Here is a 22,010-nt window from a genome sequence, read left to right as displayed (position 1 = left end):
TCAACCTTTTTAAAGAACATCATAAGAGTTTAATGATGCTAATATTAAGCATATAAATTGTATAATAATCCTAAATAACTTATATATATAAACTAATACATTGATAGTCACTTTAAAGAAACATAAATCAATAAAGCCTGCAAAAGATTGGAATTCCAAAAAGCAAAACCTTCTCCTACATTTCACAAATGAAAAATCAAGGGATGGGGAAGGTGAGAAAAGTATTGCCCCATATCCAATATGTAAGAACTGTTATCTGTCCAAGAAAATGATGGGTTATTTCTCCCCTAATGGTCAATTTTACTGAAAGTTTGTCTCTTCAGTATATGTGGTCCTTAAAAAGACCTGAAACTATTTTTCAGGTTAGAAAACCTAGAGCAGCCCTGCTGAGTGCATCATTATCTGCCATTGCAGAGTGAGAGTTACAATTTTATAACTCAGTGATGCAGGGTCTTAACCTTTGCAATGACTGTATTGGCATCTAGTTATTACTAAAAAAAGTTTACCAGAGTCATAACTTTGACCATTGGCAATTTGCTCTTGGCAAAAGAAATCTTCGTTTCCAATAGCTTTCTGGAGCTGGTTAAAACACACATTATACATGCATCCTTATTTATAATACACACACACACACACACACACACACACACAGGATGGCTACTTATGCATATGAAATAAGGTCTCCTTAACTCAAGTTATATGAGTGCAATGTATCCTTCTTTCAATTTTATTCCCTTTTGCTGTTCATCCAGTTATGACACCAGCCTGGCATATCAGCTACATCACTGAATGTTCACTGGGGCACAAATGCAGAATACAAAACTGATAAGAGAAATGTAGATTTTAATTAAAGGATAGAAAGTGAAGCTTTTCCAATGGCTAATAGAAATGTTAAGATTCTTTACTTAGCTCTTTTCATTGAATTTATTTCTTCCTACTGTGAAATTTAATTTAAAGTGTAAAGGAATTTTATTGCCAAGAAAGGTTTTACAGAAATTGCTTGCAAAATACCTTTCTTAACTTCTATAGGCACATTTCAATGTGTCACAAAATTTTAAAAATAAGGGAAAAATACAACGAACACTACAAGTATAAGCATATGTTTTCATTTGAGGAGAGGGGAGGCAAAATTAGGTTATTCTGAGTCATCCAAAGGACCATTGAACTCATTTTTTAATGCAGTTCAATAACATTTAGTTATGTGATTAGTAATTGAAAGTATTTATGCCATACCATATAACTCACAAGCACTTCTCTTAAATTTCTTGAAATGTCTTTATAGTAAAAATTGTTTTTACACAAAAATGGTGTGCATGCAGATATACTATACAGTAATACCAAGGTTACCTTGGTTCCTCAAGCAAAACAAAATTTTAATGTTCCATCTAAAAATATCTAAATCTTAAAAGACTTAAAAAGTTGGACTTAAAAACTAAAAGAAAATAAAACCTTTATATTAATGTGGAAAGCTCCTTAATATTCTCTGTAGGAATTGAGCCTAGGGAGGCCAGGACAATGTGACCATTGGCAACCAGAAGCACTTCACAAATTTCCAGAAAAAAAAAGGGGGGGGGGGTGCGGAGCTTAATCCGTAACACAAACTCAGAGGTGTTTACTGATTCATTTAGTAAAGTATATATTTCAGTGGTGTTTAGTGTATTCACAATGTGCAACCACTATTTAGTTTCAAAACTTTCTCATCATCCTATAACACCCCCTCCCCCAATACCTACCTATTAAGTAATCACATCCCATTACCCCCTCGCCCATCCATTCGTAACCTCTATTCTGCTTTCTGTTTCTGTGGATTTGCCTTTTCTGGATATATCAAAGGAGTCATACAATATGTGACCTTAGTGTCTGGTTTCTTTCACTTAGCCTGATTTTTTTGAGATTCGTTTAAGTTGTAACATGTATCAGAACTTCATTTTTATGGCTGATAATATTCCATTATGTGAATATGCCATAATTTGTTTATTCATTTGTTGATAGATATTTGGGTTGTTTCCACCTTTTTACTATTATAAGCAATGCTGCTATATAAACATTTGTGTGCAACTTCCTGTGTGAACAGATGTTTCTATTTCTCTTGGGTATATATCTAGGAGTGGAATTGCTGTGTTACATTGGACTCTATCTTTAACTTTTTGAGGAATTGTGTGTGATTTTTAACTTATTATTTTAACCCCCCACAATCACGGAGCTTGGTTGGTTATTCTGTCTTCTAAATATTCCTGTTTTCATCATTATTCCCACTACCATATACTAAAGGTACACTTTCCAGGATTACTTTACTAGCTTCTTTTTTGTTTTCTTTGTCATCACCATGGCCTTATTCTGTGTCATCTTTCACATACTGAAAAGTTGGTTTTCAAAAATGTAAATCTTAAGAGGTTACCTCATTGTTTTAAAAACAAAACACAGAGAGGCTCATCATCGTAGTCCTCAGGATATAAAGTCTAAACTTATATTTCTTACAAAGGCTCTTTGCTGTCCAGTTCCTTCTGTGTGGTTTCAACTTAATGCATCCCCTTTGTTCTATATACTGATGCCCATATTTCAATTTTTGTATATGTTCTAACTCTAGAAACTCTCTTACCCAAATCCTTTGTCTTATTTCAGATGTCTCCTCTCTTTTTTAGAAGCCCTTTTTGTCTCTTTATGATTATAATGTGCCCTTCTTTTGTGCTCTCCACATTTCTGTACTAATGTTGGAGAGTTTACACACATTGTGGAATCAGGAGCTGATAGTTAAGTGCCAGGTGATGTAGTGCAGACAACAAGTATAATTAATAGGAACTCAGAAGTCAAAAGAAGATTATTTGGTAAATTACTTAAGGCCTCATGGAGGAAGGTATTACTTGAACTGGACTTTGAAGGAAGCATTCATGAAGGTATGGTAATGATCTGCAACTATAGGAAAATTAAACCTGTTGAATATCCATGGACCTATGAAGACTCATGGTAGAGGGCAAAAGCCATGCCAAACTCGCGGCATTTGAGTTTGAAGTGCTTGTACATTCGTCAACATTGCTTTTGTGTTACTTACATGAAACAAGCACTAGACACAATTCCTATGGAAGAAAAGCATGGAAAGAATGTACAAAAGATTTTAAGAACTTACTGTGTATTTACAAAAGTGAGATGCAATGATATACTTTATGGGAAGTGTAAGAAAATTGTTAAGGGCTTTTTTTTTTTTTTTTTAAACCATATATGCTCATTTCAGAGCTTACCCAACTACATTTATGAAACTCCACAAAACTTCAGACAGAAACTGCAGTAACTAGGCGATTTCTAGATAAATTATAGAATCTTCCACAAGACTCTTGTATAGTGTTGTGTGAATGGTCTGTGTTTATCTAGAAAAAGATTGGAAATCTTTTGTAGTTGTCTGTGCTCTACCCTGTCTCTCAATTGACAGTAAAAGTGGGACTTTCAGCTCTTTGTGTAGTTAGCATTCAGTAAATGTTTGCATGGATAAACAAAATAAGATTAAAATGTAATTCCTATGTTTCCATTTTCAGTATCTTTTTTATGTGTTACTAGAGGCCCGGTGCACAAAAATTTGTGCACTGGGGGGTGGGGGGTGTCCCTCAGCCCGGCCTGCGCCCATTTGCAGTCCAGGACCCCTTGGGGGATGTCCACCTGTTGACTTAGGCCCACTCCCCGAGGGATCAGGCCTAAGCTTGCAGTCAGACATCCTTCTGGCAGCCAGGGAACCCTCGGGGGATGTCCGACTAAAGGCTTAGGCCCCCAAGGGAGCTGTGATGAGGAAGCTGGGGTGACAGAGGAGCCACGCTGTCCTGCCCCGCTGCTCTGGGTCAGGTCGCACATGAGACGCCCGGGCGGGCAGGTCGATTGCTGCTGCCCTGGGAATCTAACCGTGACCCCTCCTGATTCCTAGGTCGACGCTCAACCACTGAGCTGCACTGGCTGGGCTGGGAATTATTCTTAAGCCACTCTTGTGTGCTGGAAGCTGTGGCCAGCAGAAGGATTAACACACACAAGCAGGGCACGTTTGAGCATCCACTGTAGGTGTATATTCCCCAAGATTACAGAGGAATTGACAAAAGATATGTAGATATTAGTATTAAGTGAAGGTTGGTTAAGCTCAGCAAATCCCAATGAAAAGGTATTAGGCACTCTGTTGGTGTTAGGCACTCTGAAAGTGCATCCTATAGACCACAGCATAAGAATTGTCAGAAGTATTGGTTTAATAATTTCCCTCTGAAACAGAGTTTCTGGTGAATGGGCCTGGATATCTGCATTTTTACAAGCTCTCTACACCACTGTGTCTCTATACTATTGTAGAGCTACCTAGAATAAGAACCTAGTTGAAACCAGGGTAGAAGTTAGAGGGCAGTAGAAGATGATCTTATGGGAAGTTTAGTTTGCTTTTGCTCATTTGGCTCCTTGTGTCGTCAGAAGTGGAAATGTTTGGTCATCAGGTAGCATTTTGCTGATGAATCCCGTATATTCATTTAATAGTTTAGAATTAATAAAATGTATATTCAAGTTTTGTAATTCATCTGTTGGGTGAAATTTATGTGATTTAATTTTAAAGGTTTGATCAAATTTTTCTTTCTCCACAGAACTCAACAAAAATCCAGTGGAAGGTTTTTCTGCAGGTTTAATAGATGACAATGATCTCTACCGATGGGAAGTCCTTATTATTGGTCCTCCAGATACACTTTAGTAAGTACAATGAAACTGACATCAAAGTGGAGCTCTTTTAATTAATTGAAATGTAAACTATTTTGGCAAACTGAAATGGAATTATTTAAAAAGCAGATGAAATGGCTGTATTTAGTATCATTTGTATGGAATGATCTTTCTAGGATTTTTGTATCCTGCTTGAAACTGTCTAAAACTTGTTGCTTTCTTAAATATATGAGTTTCAGAAATTCAGATATTCTTGCTCCCTGGGATAAATTTATTACAGAAAAGCTATCTTTAAGGTGAGGTTACATATAAATAATACAGTTTTTTACTTGTATTACAGAAATTGGATTGGTTTTGTCAGGATAGAAAAGAATATTCTTTATTGAAATGTTTCTCCTTCTTCCTTCCCTTGTGCTTACTATGCGTTGCCTTCAAAGGGAACATTATAATTTTAAAGATAAGGATTTATAAATTTTAACATTTTATCAGTTTAATGAAAGCATACTATTAATCTGGGAGATTTCATACAGAGCACAGTGTACACAAAAGTGTCTTAAGCAGGCTGGAAAGAACTTTCAAGAATATCAATTTCAGCGGTTCTCTAATTGGGTTCTCACAGAATACTGGCTAGAACCAAGGTGTTCTTGCTCTAAAATGAACTCACAGTCATCTTTTCCCAGTTTGTAAATGTGACTGTTACAGTTAATCATTTTTCATTAACCACGTACTAACTGATTTGTAAAGATGGACAACAGAATGTACTGCTATCAAAGAGCAATAGAAAAAGGGAGATGGAATTTCTTAAATATTTTATGTAATACATTTCTAGATTCGAAGGCCACAGTTTTATTTTCTGCCCCAAGTGTTTATAGACTAACTTAAACTTACTAATATTTAATGTTCTGTAAGAGAGGTCATGACTACCTTGTACCTGACTGGTACAAATTCCATATTTTTTTAGAAGTTGAGGTATTGGAAGAAAATGCAGTGACCTTCTCACAGACAGACAACTGAGAGACAGTAGGGACAATCTAGATCTGAGTCTCTTGGGGACTAACTACACGTTCTCACTCAGCCATGTTCCTTCCTTGATGGTATTAAGGCAAGGATTTGGATGCATCACACATTTTTTTCTGATGGTCAAGTAATGTCCTTTTATTTTATTTATTTATTTATTTAAAATATATTTTATTGATTTTTTACAGAGAGGAAGGGAGAGGAATAGAGAGTTAGAAACATCGATCAGCTGCCTCCTGCACACTCCCTACTGGGGATGTGCCCGCAACCAAGGATACGTGCCCTTGACCAGAATCGAACCTGGGACCCTTCAGTCCACAGGCCGATGCTCTATCCACTGAGCCAAACCGGTTAGGGCAAGTAGTGTCATTTTAGGTATACCTTTTCACCTCACAAAATACATGATGGAACAAAATACATGATGGAAAAGAAAACTTAGCTACTTCTCTGTAGACTGGTATATGACATACAACATGGAACTATAGTGTGGATTTTTGTGTTTTTTTGTCATACGAATTGTCAATCAAAGTTTTTGCTGGTATATTTCGCAGATGTATGTTTGCATTGGTAATTGTTGCAAATTAAAATAACTCAGTTTACAATAACCACCATGTTAGCTTGATAGATAACAGTAGCGATTGAAAACATCCTAGAAGTAGTCTGCCACAGTCTTGTTATTATTTGAAAGCTAATTTCTTTTTTTTCTTCTTCTTTTTTTTAATCCTTACCCAAAGATATTTTTCCATTGATTTTTAGAGAGTGGAAGAGAGGGGGAGAGACAGAGAAAGAGAAATATCAAAGAGAGAGACACATTGATTGCCTTCCCGCACATGCCCTTGACTGGAATTGAACCTGGGATCCTTCAGTCCTTGGGCCAACATTCTATCCATTGAGCCAAACCAGCAAGGGCTGAAAGCTAATTAACCAAATTTTATACACAAAACCATACATATAACCTGGTTTATGAGCTTGATGAAATTCAGGTCTTTTCTAGATTTTGCAGTCAAAACACATTGCATGAACGTTTACACAGCAATATTTCAGTGATAGAATCTTGTTACTCTTACAGTTGATATGAATAATGAGAGAAATTCCTCTAAACTGATGTCTATATAGAACAGGGGTGGGGAACCTTTTTTCTACCAAGGGCCATTTGGATATTTATAACATAATTGCAGGCCATACAAAATTATCAACTTAAAAATTAGCCTTGTATATTCTGTCAAACATTTAACTTAATGCCTTGGCAGGGCCTGACCAAATGATTTCTCGCGTCTTATATGGCCATCATGCTGGACTTCAACCCTGATATAGAGGCTTGGTTAGGCATCTAGACTTGAGTTCCATCTCTAAGGACCTCACAGAATTCTTATACTTTTTTCATGCAGTTGTCTCTGAATATTTTTTTAATACTTACTGTACTAGTTAACAGACCATTATTTTCACCAATACAAACCTATTTCTGGCCTTGCATATACATTTAAAAAGTGCTGGCTGTTTGATATGAAATGTGCATAGCAGAAGCATTTGTTGGTAGCTCCTTTGGAGTATGGACCTACTGATGAGACAATCGACGGCCACTTCCACACTGTCCCATCCTGATGAGAGCACCAGCAGCACCTGGGCTATATAAATTTGACCTCAGTGCCATGCGTATTTGAGCATCCTGTGAGTAATGAAGCCTTAATGCAGTTGACAGACATAATAATCATCCAAAATTACTTGGATCTGATTTCTTTTTATTAATGATTATTTTTAAAATTCATGTACTGGAAGTTATAAAATTGTTTTTACTATCAAGCCCTCAAAAAGGAGGTTTATGATTTATTAAATTTATGCCATCACTTTTGGCAATGTCCTACTTTGAATGGTTGCAAAAATAAAGCATTATACTGGCATTTACACTACTTATTTATTTAGTTCTCCGATTTCTTTTGAGTACTCTTACTCCAGATGGGAACATGACCTTGAATTAGTTAGTTAATAGTCACTGTTCCCAAAGAGGTTATACTTTAGTTGACAAAACAGATCATTGCATAGTCATTTAATACACTTTGGTGATAGGTATGGTGCACATAGGCATGGGGTATTATGATAAGTCATTGGGAACATGGCAGGTTTTGAATGTGCCAGGAACTTTTCCCAGAGGAAAAGATGTCTAAAATGGGAAATGAAGAGTTAGTAACTGTATTAGTTACTAGGCTTTTTGGCTACAAGTAACAGAAATCTGATTTTAACTGGCTTAGAATACTTTGAATGATTTGTTGTCCCGACACAAAATGGTTACAGCAGTTTCGAACATTTTGAGAATATCACCCAAGGAAATAAGAGAAGGTAGTTTCTTCAGCAGACTCTGCTTCTTGTCTCATTTGTCAGAATTGAGTGGCTTGCTCATTCTTTAACCAGTAACTGGCAGTATGAATGAGATTGCCACATCTGGTTTAGATTAATTATTCTTGGATGGAAGAGATTTGGGACTGTCAACAGCAAGATAAAAATTAACTAGACAGATATTCTGGCAATAATAGTGAGTGGTAGGGGTAAGTTGAAGGGAACTAGGGATTAAGCATTTCATAGGGAGAACTGTATACATAGAGCCTAGTAAAAAGGGATGGAATAAGGATATGGAAACAGTAAAATGATTATAAAGAATTTTAAGAAATGAGGTTGGGTAGGGAGTCGAAGGCTAGTTGAAATTTACAAATACTATTAAAGAGTTTGAATTTATCTTTTGTCCTAAGGACAAAGCCCAGCCATTGAGAAATTTTGCATCTGGAGGTACCAGTTAATTTTATATTTAAAAATGTGCATTAAATTACTAAGTGTTATAACTTTGGGATTATGGGTTTTATTTTTCCTGCTACTTGTATTTCTGCAACAACAATATGCTTTTAACAATGTTATTTTAAAATTTTGTCTATAACATAAAAATGTTATAGACAAATTTTGAGGAGTTTGAGGGCTTCTCGTGGCTGCTTGAAGTAGGGAGATCAGCAGTCTTTGTTTAGAGGATAGAGAAAGAGCATATGTGTCTAGGGTAGGACAATGAGAAAGCAGAGGAAATTAGCCAGGAAAGGTATAAGGAGAGGAAAGGTTTTATAGAAGTAAGCTTTCTAAAATTCTATAAATCAAGAATCAAAAATCAGGTATTTAATAGTGTTTATTTACTTAACAGTAAGGAGATTATGGGTGTTCTTTAAAAAAAATATATTTGTATTGATTTCAGAGAGGAAGGGAGGAGAGAGAGATAGAAACATCAATGATGAGAGAGAATCATTGATTGGCTACCTCATGCACACCCTACACTGGGGACCAAGCCCGCAACCTGGGAATATGCCCTGACCAGGAATCGAACGGGCATGGTGTTCTTGTAGTTACTTCAGTGGAGTGAAGAGGGTAAGAGGGTAGAAATCATTCTGTTGTTTGAGGAGTGATTTGGGAGTGAATACATAGACCTTGAGCATAAATAACTGACTAGGAAGAGAAATAGAGGCTGACAATGGGGGTCAAAGTGGCAAGGATATAGGGTTGAAAGTTAGTTAATGTGGGCTTAGATGGTACCTAGACCTAAGTGATTAATTCTCCACTTAATGATTAGATAATTTATCCTATATAATAAAAGCCTAATATGCAAATTGTCCCTTCTGGCGGTCGTTGGACCAGGAGTTTGACTGCTCATTATGACGTGTGGTGACGACCAGGGGGCTGCTTGGAACATGGCGGGTGTCAGCCATACACTGCAACCTCTCACCGGCTACATGGGGGCGGGGGTGACAGGGACAGAGATGCAGTGCTACCCTCCCCCTGGGACGTCAGAGCTTTTGCACTGGGGAAGCCCCCGCACTCAGGTGCCCTGAGCACTGGGCACCTGTGAGAAGGCTGGGCCGCAGCCACCGGACCGCAGGGGCTGGTCAGGCTCCCGTGGGTTCACGCAGGAGCCAGTCTGCGAGGCCGGCTGGGAGAGAGCGCGCTGCCTGCCTGGCTTCCGTGTGGCGCCACTGGACTGCCCAGAGGCCCACACTGCGCCCTGGCCTGTGATGTTCGGCCGCGCTCACTGCATCTCCGTGTGGGGACTCTGGCGCCGTGACTCAGGCGGAGGTGGGCGTGCCGGGGTCCGGGGCCCAGGTGCTGCCCAGGGCCCAGGGCCCAGAGGTCAGCTGGGACCTGCCCTTCCATGCCAGATGCTCGCGTTTCAATCGCCGGCCAGGTCTAGGGACTGCATCTGTGCATGAATTTCGTGCACCGGGCCTCTAATCTACACTAATAAAAGAGAAACATGCAAATTGGTGTCACTCCGCTATGCCCACCAGCCAATCAGATGAGTATGCAAATTAACCCAACAAAGATGGCAGTTAATTTGCATATGCAGGCGTGGAGCGAAGACTGACGGCTCTGGCCAGATTGAAGACTGAAGACTGAAGAGGCTTGGCTTCTCCGCTGCAGCCTCAGCGGAGAAGCCAAGCCTTGCTGCGGCCGGACCAAAGGCCTGGGTCCCAGGTGCCGGAGGAATACTGGTGCCGGCAGCCAGGGGAAGGAAGGCCTATTGCGCGAATTTTCGTGCAACGGGCTTCTAGTGTAATAATAGAAGAATAGGGTACTAAAGTTTTTTAAAAGCTAGTGTGATATTTCATGGTGGCAACATTAGCCTTCGTTTAGTCACTAGAGGGCAGTCCATACTCTTTACAATCTATGTAATGAACTGGTATACTTATGCATTACTTTATTTGAAACTGATAGTTGCCATGAGTATTAATTTAGCCATTATATTTATCTTTACACAGTCTTGAATCTTTATTACTTCTCTGTCTATTAATTTTTCTAGTGCTGTTAAGAATCAATTCTTGAGGCTGTCTTTATGAAAGAGATTCTGAAACTTGTGTGATATACCTATTGTTTTTATACAACTGGTTATCAAGTAGTGGATAGCTACTCATATCCAGAGAAATGAAAAATTCAGGTAGAAGTGGCAGTGGGTTTTTAAAGTCTCGGACACCCGGATAGCACTGTGTAAATATATGTTTAAATTTATATTGGTGAATGGTGAATGTACAACTTCTTTTTATCTCTTACTCTCTTTTTCTTTCATCAGTAATGGCTACTCTGTTCAAGTTGTATGCTGCTTTGTTTCTTACTACTGGCAATGAAAAATGAGAAAATCTTAAGATTATATGTATTTTGTAGTGTTGTTTTTTTTTAAATATATTTTATTGATTTCAGGGAGGAAGGGAGAGGGAAAGAGAGAAGCATCAATGATGAGAGAGAAGATCAGCTGCCTCCAGCACACCCCCACTAGGGATCAAGCCTGTAACCCAGGCATGTGCCCTGACTGGGAATTGAACCGCGACCTCCTGGTTCATAGGTCAACACTCAACCACTGAGCTGGGCTGTATTTTGTAGTATTGCCTTACCTTGAGATGATATAGAAAATAAAGAATTAGGTAACCAAACTCTGATTAATATTCTTTTACAGTAACAAAATTTTTTTACACTTTTAAGACATACAGTCACAAGCCATATGTTCTGTAATGAATTTTTGGAGGGAATGAACCTCATACACGTATTCCTCAGAAATTGATGAATCACTGGCTATGCCATACCATTTATCATTCAGTGCTTAAGAACATGGGCTTTGGGAACTATCTTTGTTTAGTTCCCTGACTCTACCATTTTTATTAGTTGTATGATTGGACAATTACTTAGACATTGTCTAAGCAGTTTTATTTCTAGGGTAAAAGCCCTATGCCTAGGAAGTGTTTGGATTGTTCAGTGTTCTGTTGCTTGCAGTAGCAAAATAATTGGAAGCAATCAAATGTCTTACAATTGTAATGGATAAACTGTGGAATGTGGCAGGTAAACTAAATGAACAAGAGACAAGTATCAAGATGAGTATATATAAAAGAAAAATGTTGAGCAAAATTTTATATGACAGCATACAATTTATCATTTTATGATAGGGATTCCAAAGTAAATATGGCAGAATGGTAGGGTCTGACAAAGCAGAATGATAGGATTTCTGATCCTTGTCAGATTTTTATAATTTAATACAAAAACAGTAAGATAGGCGTAATAGAAGAAACTTGAACTAGGCCTAGGTTTCTCAACCTTTTCAAATGGGGAACTCCTGGTTGCATACCTTAAAAAAAAATTTTTTTTTATTGATTTCAGAGGGAGGGAAAGAGATATACAAACGTCAGTGATGAGAGAGAACCATTTATCAGCTGCCTCCTGCACGTCTCCCACTGGGGATCAAGCCTTCAACCTGGGCATGTGCCCTGACTGGAATTGAACCTTGACCTACTGATTCATGGGTCAATGCTCAACCACTGACCCACACTGGCTGGACTGTACACTCTTTTTTAACGTCATGCCAATAATATCTGTGATGAAGAGACTATATAATAGAAGAGAAGATATTTTTAATTCATTGATGCTTTTCAATAAACTTCGAATTTGCTCATCACTATAGCATCCCTGTATAGTTGAAAAACAGTGAACATGTGACATGTTAATACTTATTTTACAATGTTTTGTATCCTGTAGGTCTTTTGAGTTCCTCTTTGCTAATTTAGCTGTTCACTAGAAGTTTGCACCCACAAATGGGGACTACTGAGCAAGACTTAAACACACACACACACATACACACAAAATGTTCACAGATAAAGGAAGTGTTAAGGAATCCACCTATAGGAGAAAAACTATAAGGAATAGCATGGTTGGTTCAGGATGGGTGAGGGCATTGCAGACAGAGTAAAAAAAATCTGCGCTTTAAATGTTTTAGGATAATCCTGTTAATTAGATTTGATTGAAAATAATGAGACTAGGTAATTTTTTATGACAGGAATTCCAATCAGCTAATATAAAGCTTTTAAGAGGATCTAACCAATCAAAATGTAAGGAAAAGCTAACTGAATATTGAGGATTAGCCTCATCAGTAGAATAAAGTGCTTGGGCTTTGTGGCAAGGATTCTTGGCTGTTTTCTGTAATTATGGCTTTCAAACCATTTGTTTTTGTTTTTGTTTTTTTACACCACAACCCATAATCAGGAATAATTTACATCGTGACCCAATGTATGCTTAGGTGTATACGTCTTAATGAATAGAAGCATGTGTGTAGATCATATAACTGAAACAAATTACTTGTGATAAGCACCTTTGTTTTCTATTCTAATTTTATTTATTTAAGAAGAAAACTGGTTAGTTACTTAATTGGTTTATAGCCCCAGCTTGAGAAACTAGTTAATATAATTCTGTTCTAAGACCAGTTTTGGCACTGTCTTTTACAGTTGGGGTAACATAGGCTGAGAAAATAGACTTATCTCTTTATCAGTGTAATGCATTCTTCACAACAGATACTCTACTCTCAGTTTTTCTCATCTTCAGGTTTTTTTCCCCTTCAGTACATAATCTTACAAATTATGAAAGTTAAGGTCAGTAAGGCAGGCATAAAATTTGTAATTTTTCTTCCTTTCTGCCTCTGGATATCTATTTGTACTGCACTCAGTCTGGTTTTCTTCCTGTACAGAAGGAAAAGCCTTTTTTTTGTTGTTGTTAGGGCCTTATTTTCTTTCTTATTTTACTTTTTTATTTATCCTTTTTTTAGTCTTTCTGCCATTTACTTTAAAAAAAATTGGCTTCCGCCCCTCTCTTTTAAAGTCTTTCATTTGTATTATTTCTCATCTTCTTTTTAAAAAATCATTACTAGGAATATTTTTTCCATTGATTTTTAGAGAGAGTGAAAGTTGGGGGGGGGAGGAGCGGGGGAAAGAGAGACACTGATGTGAGAGAAACACACATCAATTGGTTACTTCCCACATGTGGGATTGAACCTGCAACCCAGGTATGTGCCCTTGACCTGGAATGGAACCCTCGACCCTTTGGTTCTTGGGCTGACACTCTAACCACTGAGCAACGCCATCCAGGGCAAGTTACCATCTTCTTTAACTGTTAAATCAAATTATCCTGTTTGTTATGCTTGTGCTTTACCACTTTATTCTTACTTTCTGCCTTGGCAGTCTTTTCCTATTGCTTTTACCAAAATTGTATTATTAAGGTTACTTTTTATACTTGGAGTCCAGTGAGTGGCATTTGCTAAGTGTTTAGGACTACTTGGTATTAATGATCTACCTCTCTTTTATTACCCTCTCCCCAATTTTGCTTTTATGATCAGAGAAAGGCAATAAAAATGAATACTTGCTGTGGTTAAAAAGTGAAGCTCTACTGAAATGTACAAAACAGAAAGTAAAAGTAAAAGATTCATAATCCTGTGCTCCAGAGTTAACCATTGTTAATGTATTTATGTCATGTTTCATGTAAACATACCCGCGTTTTTTATATTTTAAAGACAGATGGGTTTATCCAGTAGATATTTGTGTTTCTTTTTTAAATTTAATAATAGATTTCTCATATTATTCCAGTACTTATTACTGATTTTTTTTTTGTATTTTCCTCTGTCACTAGAATGGTAAGTGCCATGAAACCAGTGCTAATGTCTTGCTCTGTTATATCCTTTTACATAGACTAGTGTCTGGCACAAGTAGATAACCAATGTATATTTGTTCAGTGAATGAAAACCATTTAATGAGCTGAGAATTCTATTTCTCACTGATGTAAAACAAACACAATCACATAATGGTATGTACATTGAACAGTAAAAAAATCTGATATGCAAATTGCTGTTGCAGCAAATTGGTCAATGTAATAAAGGGACATGGTGGCTTGGTTAAAATTGGGTAGTCAAATCTTTCTTAAGAGGTAACATTTAAGCTGAGTTCTTAGTCATTTTTGCCCCATAAGGTTGACGTCATCTCATTGTTTTTTATTGTTAACATATAAAACTCATTTTATTGTTCTGACAATTCTTCAAGAACATTTCTTAAGTAAATGTCAGTGCTCTGGAACTGCACTAATACAGCAGTCACTGGCCAAATGTGGCTATTAATATTAAATAAAATGTAAAATTCAGTTCCTTTGTTTCACTAGCCATACTTCAAGTGGCAGGTGACTACCATATTGGACCACACAAATATAGAACATCTCCAATGTGTAGAATGTTCTATTGCACAGGACTGCTTTGGAAAGTCACTAGAATATAAATTACTTGAGCGACTGTATGCTTTGTTCATTACTGTGCTCCTAGTGTCTGACACATCATTTGTTAAATGATGAGATAAATAAGTGGATGAATGAATAGAAGGTCAACACATTTCTTCCCAGACAAGAAACAACAAAATGTGCATAAAGTCTGAGCTGAGAAAAAGCTTATTGTGTTTGAAAAAAGGAAAGAAAACGGGCTAGAACAAAGAGTGATGATTTGAGATCAACATAGAAATTTGGCAACTTGACCCTAAGGCAATGTTAAACCTTCTAAATTTTGTTTTTAAGTGCAGTAGGAAGTAATAGGAAGTTTTGTAGCACAGCAGTAATGCTATCTGATTTGAATGTCTTTTTTGAGATATTTACTTTACTAGTTTTTTGAGAGTTTAAGAAGGTGGTGTAGGTATGACAGTTTTTAGACCTGGTTATTTATAAAGTAAACTGCTTGAAATCCAGATTATTCATTTATTTATGCTGTCAACACTAGCACCCTTGTTTTTATGTTTGTTTTAATAATTGTTTACTTATAAGCAGGAACTTATTGGCAAGGACTTGTTTATGTTTTTGTTTTCCAGTGAAGGTGGTGTTTTTAAGGCTCATCTCACTTTCCCAAAAGATTATCCCCTCCGGCCTCCTAAAATGAAATTCATTACAGAAATCTGGCATCCAAATGGTAAGTTTATCTATTTGTACTTTTACATTTACAAATATGATGGCCCATCACTGAAGTTTTCAAGTTCAGTAAGAAAGATACAGTTCTCAATGAAATTGCTTTGGAATTTTTGTACTAAGTTCATTGTATTTGTTATGCACATGGCCATGCGTTAGATTCTTTAGGTGAGAAGGAGCAACAGAAATCATATGGAAAAAATGGTTTTTTTACTTAGTTTTCAGCTCCTTTGAGTCTCATGATGTTCCAAACTAGAGGCAAGTTTGGTGGGTGATATGATGATATTCAGCAATAATAGAACTCTTAAAATTGAAGAGATAATTTCCAAGGCATTAGGTGACTCATTGGCTATTACAAAAAGCACAAAAGTAATTAAACCTGGATTGTGTAGTTACTTTTTCTCTTCTTAGCTCTTAGACTTTTTAAACTATATTCTTAGTTATAAAACAGGGCATGTCCTACCTATCATAAAGCGACTGAGGGCTTCAAATAAGGTGAAATAGTGTATGTTTTAACCTTTGGAAAGCATCCCAGTACTGCTGTTTGTGTAATGGAGACATTGACTTTTTTACCCAAAGGTATGCTACCATTTGAAATCCACCTTGTGAAAAAATAAATAAATAAAATCCACCTTGTGAACCAAAGGTTAGGCTAGATAAGTTATGTTTATTATACACAGTTTCCTTGAACTTTTGGCCTTGTTTTGTATGAGCTTGCAAGGATTTGTTTTCTAAGTATGTTGACTTATCAGTATTTTGTAATCAACTGTCTTTTTAGACTACTACACTAATCTGCATTTTGTTTCTCCTAGTCAAGGTTCTTTCAGTTGCAAGGAAGAAAAACCCTTATTTGTTAGTTTCAACAAAATCTGTGGGAGAGTATGGATTATAGAATAAATTAAGGCATTATTGCATGGATAGGGAGTATATATTAGAACCTAGTGGCTTGCAAAACAAATGGGTCTTATGAGAGACTAGAACTATCAGTCTGTTTGCACCTATTTCTGAAGATGTGACTAAGCTTCTCACTGTTGGCTATACCAGATTAGCTATAGAATTCTAGGCAGAGCCTCTTTGAGCCTTATTTTCTCTATCTGTGAGAATTATCGAGAGCACATATGTACACAATAAGTGGCACTTCTTTTCTGTTAAGAGGAAGGATAGCAGTGGCCTAGGTAATTTAAGAGGAAAGCTGAGGGAACAAGTGTTTTCTTGTGTGTGTGTGTGTGTGTGTGTTTCTTCAAGTTGAAAAGGCTTTTTTTTTTTTTAACCACAGTGCTCTTATTTAAAAAAAAATATTTTTATTGATTTCAGAGAGTAAGGGAGCGGGAGAGAAAGATAGAAACATAAATGATGAGAGAGAATCATTGATAGGTTGTCTCCTGCAGGCCCCCTACTGGGGAGTGAAATAATTAAAACTTAAGAAAGGATACCTGAGGAGGTGAGGGGCAATGATGGCAAGTACAGGAAGAATTAGACAAGAAAAGAGTGAAAAGTCATTTTGAAATAGGAATGAGAGGAAAAGCGAGCATCTGAGTATCTGTTAGGCACTGGAGATATAAAGATGATTAATGCATTATGGTCTCTTTCTATAAGGAAATTATGGTCTATATAAGGCAAAGGTGGACATGTAGACTTAATGGTGAAACTGAGGGATGATAGTGATATGTAGTTATAAAGATGTATTGGTAGCATAGAAGAGGAAGTTAGAGAATATGAGTTTTTATTTTGCTTATTTTTTTATATATGTTTTAAAATATTCATTTCAGAGAGGAAGGGAGAGGGAGAGAGAGATAGAAACATCACTGATGAGAGAGAATCATTGATTGGCTGCTTCCTGCACGCCCCCCACTAGGGATCCAGCCTGAAACCCAGGCATGTGCCCTTGACTGGAATTGAACCCAGGACTCTTCAGTCCGCAGGCCGAGGCTCTATCTACTGAGCCAAACCAGCTAGGGCTATTTTATTTTTTAGTCTTCATAAGTTCTTTGGTTGATCGCTTCCCAACCCCCCTCAACCCCCGACCTTCCCTCTGAGATTTGACTGTCTGTTCCATGCTTCTGTGTCTCTGGATCTGTTTTGTTCATTAGATTCTACATATAAGTGAGATCGTGTGATAATTATCTTTCTCTGGCTGGCTTATTTCTCTTAGCATAATACTCTCCAGGTCCCTCCATGCTGTCTCAAAAAGTAAGAGATCCTTCTTTTTTACAGCTGCATAATATTCCAGGACCTGCTGTATTTACTACATGTAAATGCTAGGCAACATCTATCTACATGCTAGGTATCTTGAAGTTTTGCTCAGATGTATAAGATAACTTACATTCAATTGGGTTTTTCAGATGAATCCTAGTTAGTAAAGTCCATGGTCTTCTTAGAAGGTTAACAGGTTCCATTTTGGAAATTAACTGCTGTATATTCATTGTTTTATACAGGTTCTGTGGAAATTAGGACTCAATCTATAATAGATATCTTCTGTATAACCAAGTTATTTCAAATATGTATTTTAAACAGGACTGTTTTTTCTCTAATTTTGCAGTTGATAAAAATGGTGATGTATGCATTTCTATTCTTCATGAGCCTGGTGAAGATAAATATGGTTATGAAAAACCAGAGGAACGTTGGCTTCCCATTCACACCGTGGAAACCATCATGATTAGTGTTATTTCTATGCTGGCAGATCCTAATGGAGACTCACCTGCTAATGTTGATGCTGCGGTAAGGTGGTCATATGCACTTATCCCCTCCCCTTTAATTAAACTCAGAAATATAGTATCTTTATATATCTGTGTGTGTGTGTGTGTGTGTGTATGTGTGTGTATCTGTTTATATCCATTTTACAAAAATAAATTACAGATACAACTCAGCTTCATCCCTAAATACTTGAACCTGGATCTTTAAAGAATAAGGACACCATCTTACATGTCATACCTAGGAAAATTTAATATCAAGTTCATATTATTATTCCTGAGTTTTTTGTATTTTCTTTTAAATATGTCTTTATTGATTTCAGAGAGAGGAAGGGAGAGGGAGAGGGAGAGAGAGATAGAAACATCAACCGATAAGAGAAAATCATTGATAGGCTGCCTCTTGCACATGCCCTACTGGGAATTGAGGCCACAACCTAGGTATATGCCCTGACTGGGAATCGAACCATGACCTCCTGGTTGATGGGTTGATGCTCAACTACTAAACCTCATCGGTTGGGCTTTTTTTGTCTTTTTTTTTTTAGTATGTTTTTGTTGATTTCAGATTTACAACAAAGCTGGCATTAGTTAATCATTCCTATATCCTTCACCTAGATTTACCAGTAGTGGAGATTTTACTTTGGTTTTTTTTTTTTTTTTTTTTTGGCAAAATTGTTTGAGAATACTTTACAGATATCCTAACTCTTCATACTTGAATAATTCAGCATGTATCTTCTAAGAACAAGGGTATCTTTCCAAATAAGCATAGTACGAGTCTATCATTGATACAATACTATTATTGAATATACATATACAGCCCATACTCAGATTTCTTCAATATTGTTCTTATAGCTTCCTTTTTTTGGTTATTATTAAAAATCCAGAATCTAGGATCCCACATTATTATTAATATTTTTAAAAATGTATATTTTTATTGATTTCAGAGAGGAAGGTAGAGAGAGATAGAAACATCAATGATGAGAGAGAATCATTGATCGGCTGCCTCCTGCACACCCCACACTGGGGATGGAGCCCACCCAGAACCCATGCATGTATCCTGAAAGGAAATCGAACTGTGACCTCCTGGTTCATAGGTCAACGCTCAACCACTGAGTCATGCAGGCTGGGCCCATATTATATTTTCACATTATATTTTTGTTTTATTAGTCTTCTTTAATAGTCTTAGTTCCTCAATCTTCTGTCCTTCTTTGAAAAGCCTTTTGTTTTTATTCTTATTCTTGGAATTTTATTTGTTACTGTATATGAAAGCCAGAAGATTAAAATCACCTTTTTTGGGGGTTACTTCAATCATATATAAAAACTTAAGCCCTAGCTCAGTAGTTCTCAACCTTCTGGCCCTTTAAAATAGTTCCTCATGTTGTGACCCCCAACCATAAAATTATTTTCGTTGCTACTTCATAACTGTAATGTTGCTACTGTTATGAATCGTAATGTAAATATCTGATATGCAGGATGGTCTTAGGCGACCCCTGTGAAATTGAAAGTTCGACCGCCAAAGAGGTCTCGGCCCACAGGTTGAGAACCCCTGCAGCTGGTTTGGCTAAATGGATAGAGAGTTGGCCGGCGGACTAAAGAGTCCTGGGTTCGATTTTGAGCAAGGGCCACCCCTTGGTTCCCGGCTTGATTCCTTTTCCCGGTTTGGGCCAAAACCGGGGGCCACCAATTAATGTTTTTTTCCCCAAAAAGGGGGGGGTTTTTCTTTTTTTTTCCCCCCCCCCCCCCCCCCCCCCCCGCCCTTCCCTTCCACTCTGTCTAAAAATCAATGGAAAAATAGCCTCAGATGAGGATTAACAAAAAAACAACAACAACACAACAAAACAACTTAGGTGAGATCTTAGATGTAGAAAAACACTACATAGATAATCCCTTTTCATATCTATGGCTTTGAAATTTTACATTTAGTAATCAAGTTGAAGTAAAGTCTGGTAGAACACTATTCTATTTTTCTGTTTAGTCAAGTATTCAAACAATATAAGAGAGAGTGAGGGAGAAGAGATGAAAGCTATTTTTTAAAAAAAATCCTGCCCAGCCCGTGTGGCTTAGTTGTTGAGCCTCGACCTATGAACTGGGAGGTCAGAGTTCGATTCCTGGTCAGGGCACACCCCAGTGTGGGGTGTGCAGGAGGCAGCCGATCAGTGATTCTCTCTCATCATCTATCTCTCCTTCTCCCATACTCTCTGAAATCAATAAAAATATATATTAAAAAAAATCCTATAGAATCATTTTGAGAAGTAATTCCTATTTCATTCACAGTTGTCAGCTCTTTTATAAGATTGGAACTGACAACTTGAGTTTTAATCTTCAAAAAGGAGAAAATAAGAACAAATAAATATTTTACAATGTGAATAGGCAAAATTTTCATAAGGGTAGAAAATGGCCTTTATAGGAAGTTGAAATATACAAACTTGACTTCACAGACTATGCAAAATCTATCCTGTTCTTTTTTTTTTAAACCCACTGCTGCTTTGTCTGATTTAACCAGTTGTCTCATATTTAAACCACAACTATCTTGTAAACAGTTTTGTTTACCTTTCTTATTTGCCTTTTCTGCTTGCATTGCATACCTTTTAATCATATTGTTATGTATTTTTTGTTTGTTTTTCTCACCTCTCAATCAGTGAACGATACCTATTTTAAGGAACTCCCATTTTTCTTGGAGATCTCTCTCCTGGATCCCTCCATTCTTTGGATCCAAATTAGGTTGATTCAGCCTGCTGCTTGATTGCTTTCCTTGTATTTTCATTCCTTCACTTGCTGCTCTTCTGTATTGGATCATCTGTTTCCTGGGTCTCCCCTGCCCCCCTTTTTTTTGTTGTTAACTTTTTTCTTTTGCTGTTCTTCATCCAAGAGTAATGTTTAAGAAAAGGTGGCTGGGAATTAAGTTCTTACATGTCTGAAGGTGTTTCTGTCCTGACCTTATAATTGATACTTTGTTTACAGAATTCTAGGGTAGAAAATAAAATTTCTACAGAATTTATCTTTAGTACTTATTGTTACTGAGGAGAAAGTTGATGCTAGGTTCATTCTTCTGTGTCTGTAGGTGACTTTTCTTTCCTTTTTCTTTCTAGTTCCCTTTAGATCCTTTTCTGGATTTTTGGTCTTCTGAAATTTCACAATATGTAAAATTTTCCATCTCTCTAGTTGATGTATACTTTGAAGACTTCGGCTGTGGGAAATTTATCTTTTAAATTATTTTGAAAATTTTTTTCAGGTTTGGCATTCTTTCATTTTTGTTGTTGTTAATCTTCACCTGAGGATATTTTCCTCATAGCTTTTCAGAGAGAGTAGAAAGGGGCGGGGAGAAACATCGATGTAAAACAGAGACATGGATTGGTTGCCTCCTGTATGTGCCCTCAGTGGGGACGCAACAACCAAGGTATGTGCCCTTGACTAGGAGTCGAACATGCGGCACTCTAACCACTGAACACCACTGGCCAGGGCGGCATTATTCCCTCTTTTGAAATTGTAGCTATAACCCAGATTGATCCCTTGTAACTTTTTAATCTAAAAATGGTGCCGAACGACACATTTGTAATACCTTAACTAATAATTTAAAAAAAAAATGGTGCCGATTTTGAATCTTCTGTTGAATTTTTATTTTGACAGTATTACTTTTAATTTTAAATGCTTGGTCTTTTCTTCGTTGTTTCCTTTTTCATGAAATCACTCTTTAATGAACTTAATAGTTCTCTTGGGAGTTCAAATTAGAGATTTTTAAAAGTTAAATTCTGAAGTCTCTTTCTTTGAAGTCAGTTTTTCTTTTGTATTTTGAAGACTTCTTCAGAACTGTAGGTAGGCCTTCTACGTAACTCTCCTCCATTCATGATAAATAATAAATGAGGGTTTAGGAAAGCAGAT

The 22,010-nt window shown here is 37.0% G+C and overlaps 1 protein-coding gene across 2 annotated transcripts in view; it reads left to right on the top strand.

The window, feature by feature from the left end:
* UBE2G1 (ubiquitin conjugating enzyme E2 G1) overlaps positions 1-22,010 on the top strand; it is an 87,763-nt gene that overhangs the window by 55,542 nt on the left and 10,211 nt on the right. For both annotated transcript variants that reach the window (XR_002826840.1, XM_006105276.3), the window contains exons 2-4: positions 4,596-4,698; positions 15,351-15,448; positions 17,984-18,162. Coding sequence is in view for 1 of the 2 variants with exons in the window: in XM_006105276.3 (XP_006105338.1) it covers positions 4,596-4,698; positions 15,351-15,448; positions 17,984-18,162 (380 nt within the window). In the remaining variant the exon portion in view is untranslated. The remainder of the gene's footprint in view (positions 1-4,595; positions 4,699-15,350; positions 15,449-17,983; positions 18,163-22,010) is intronic.

The sequence above is a fragment of the Myotis lucifugus genome, unplaced genomic scaffold (genome assembly GCF_000147115.1).
Source record: "Myotis lucifugus unplaced genomic scaffold, Myoluc2.0 scaffold_657, whole genome shotgun sequence".
NCBI lineage: Eukaryota > Metazoa > Chordata > Mammalia > Chiroptera > Vespertilionidae > Myotis > Myotis lucifugus.
Note: the sequence above shows the minus strand (reverse complement) of the source record. Positions and strands in the feature narration are given on the sequence as shown.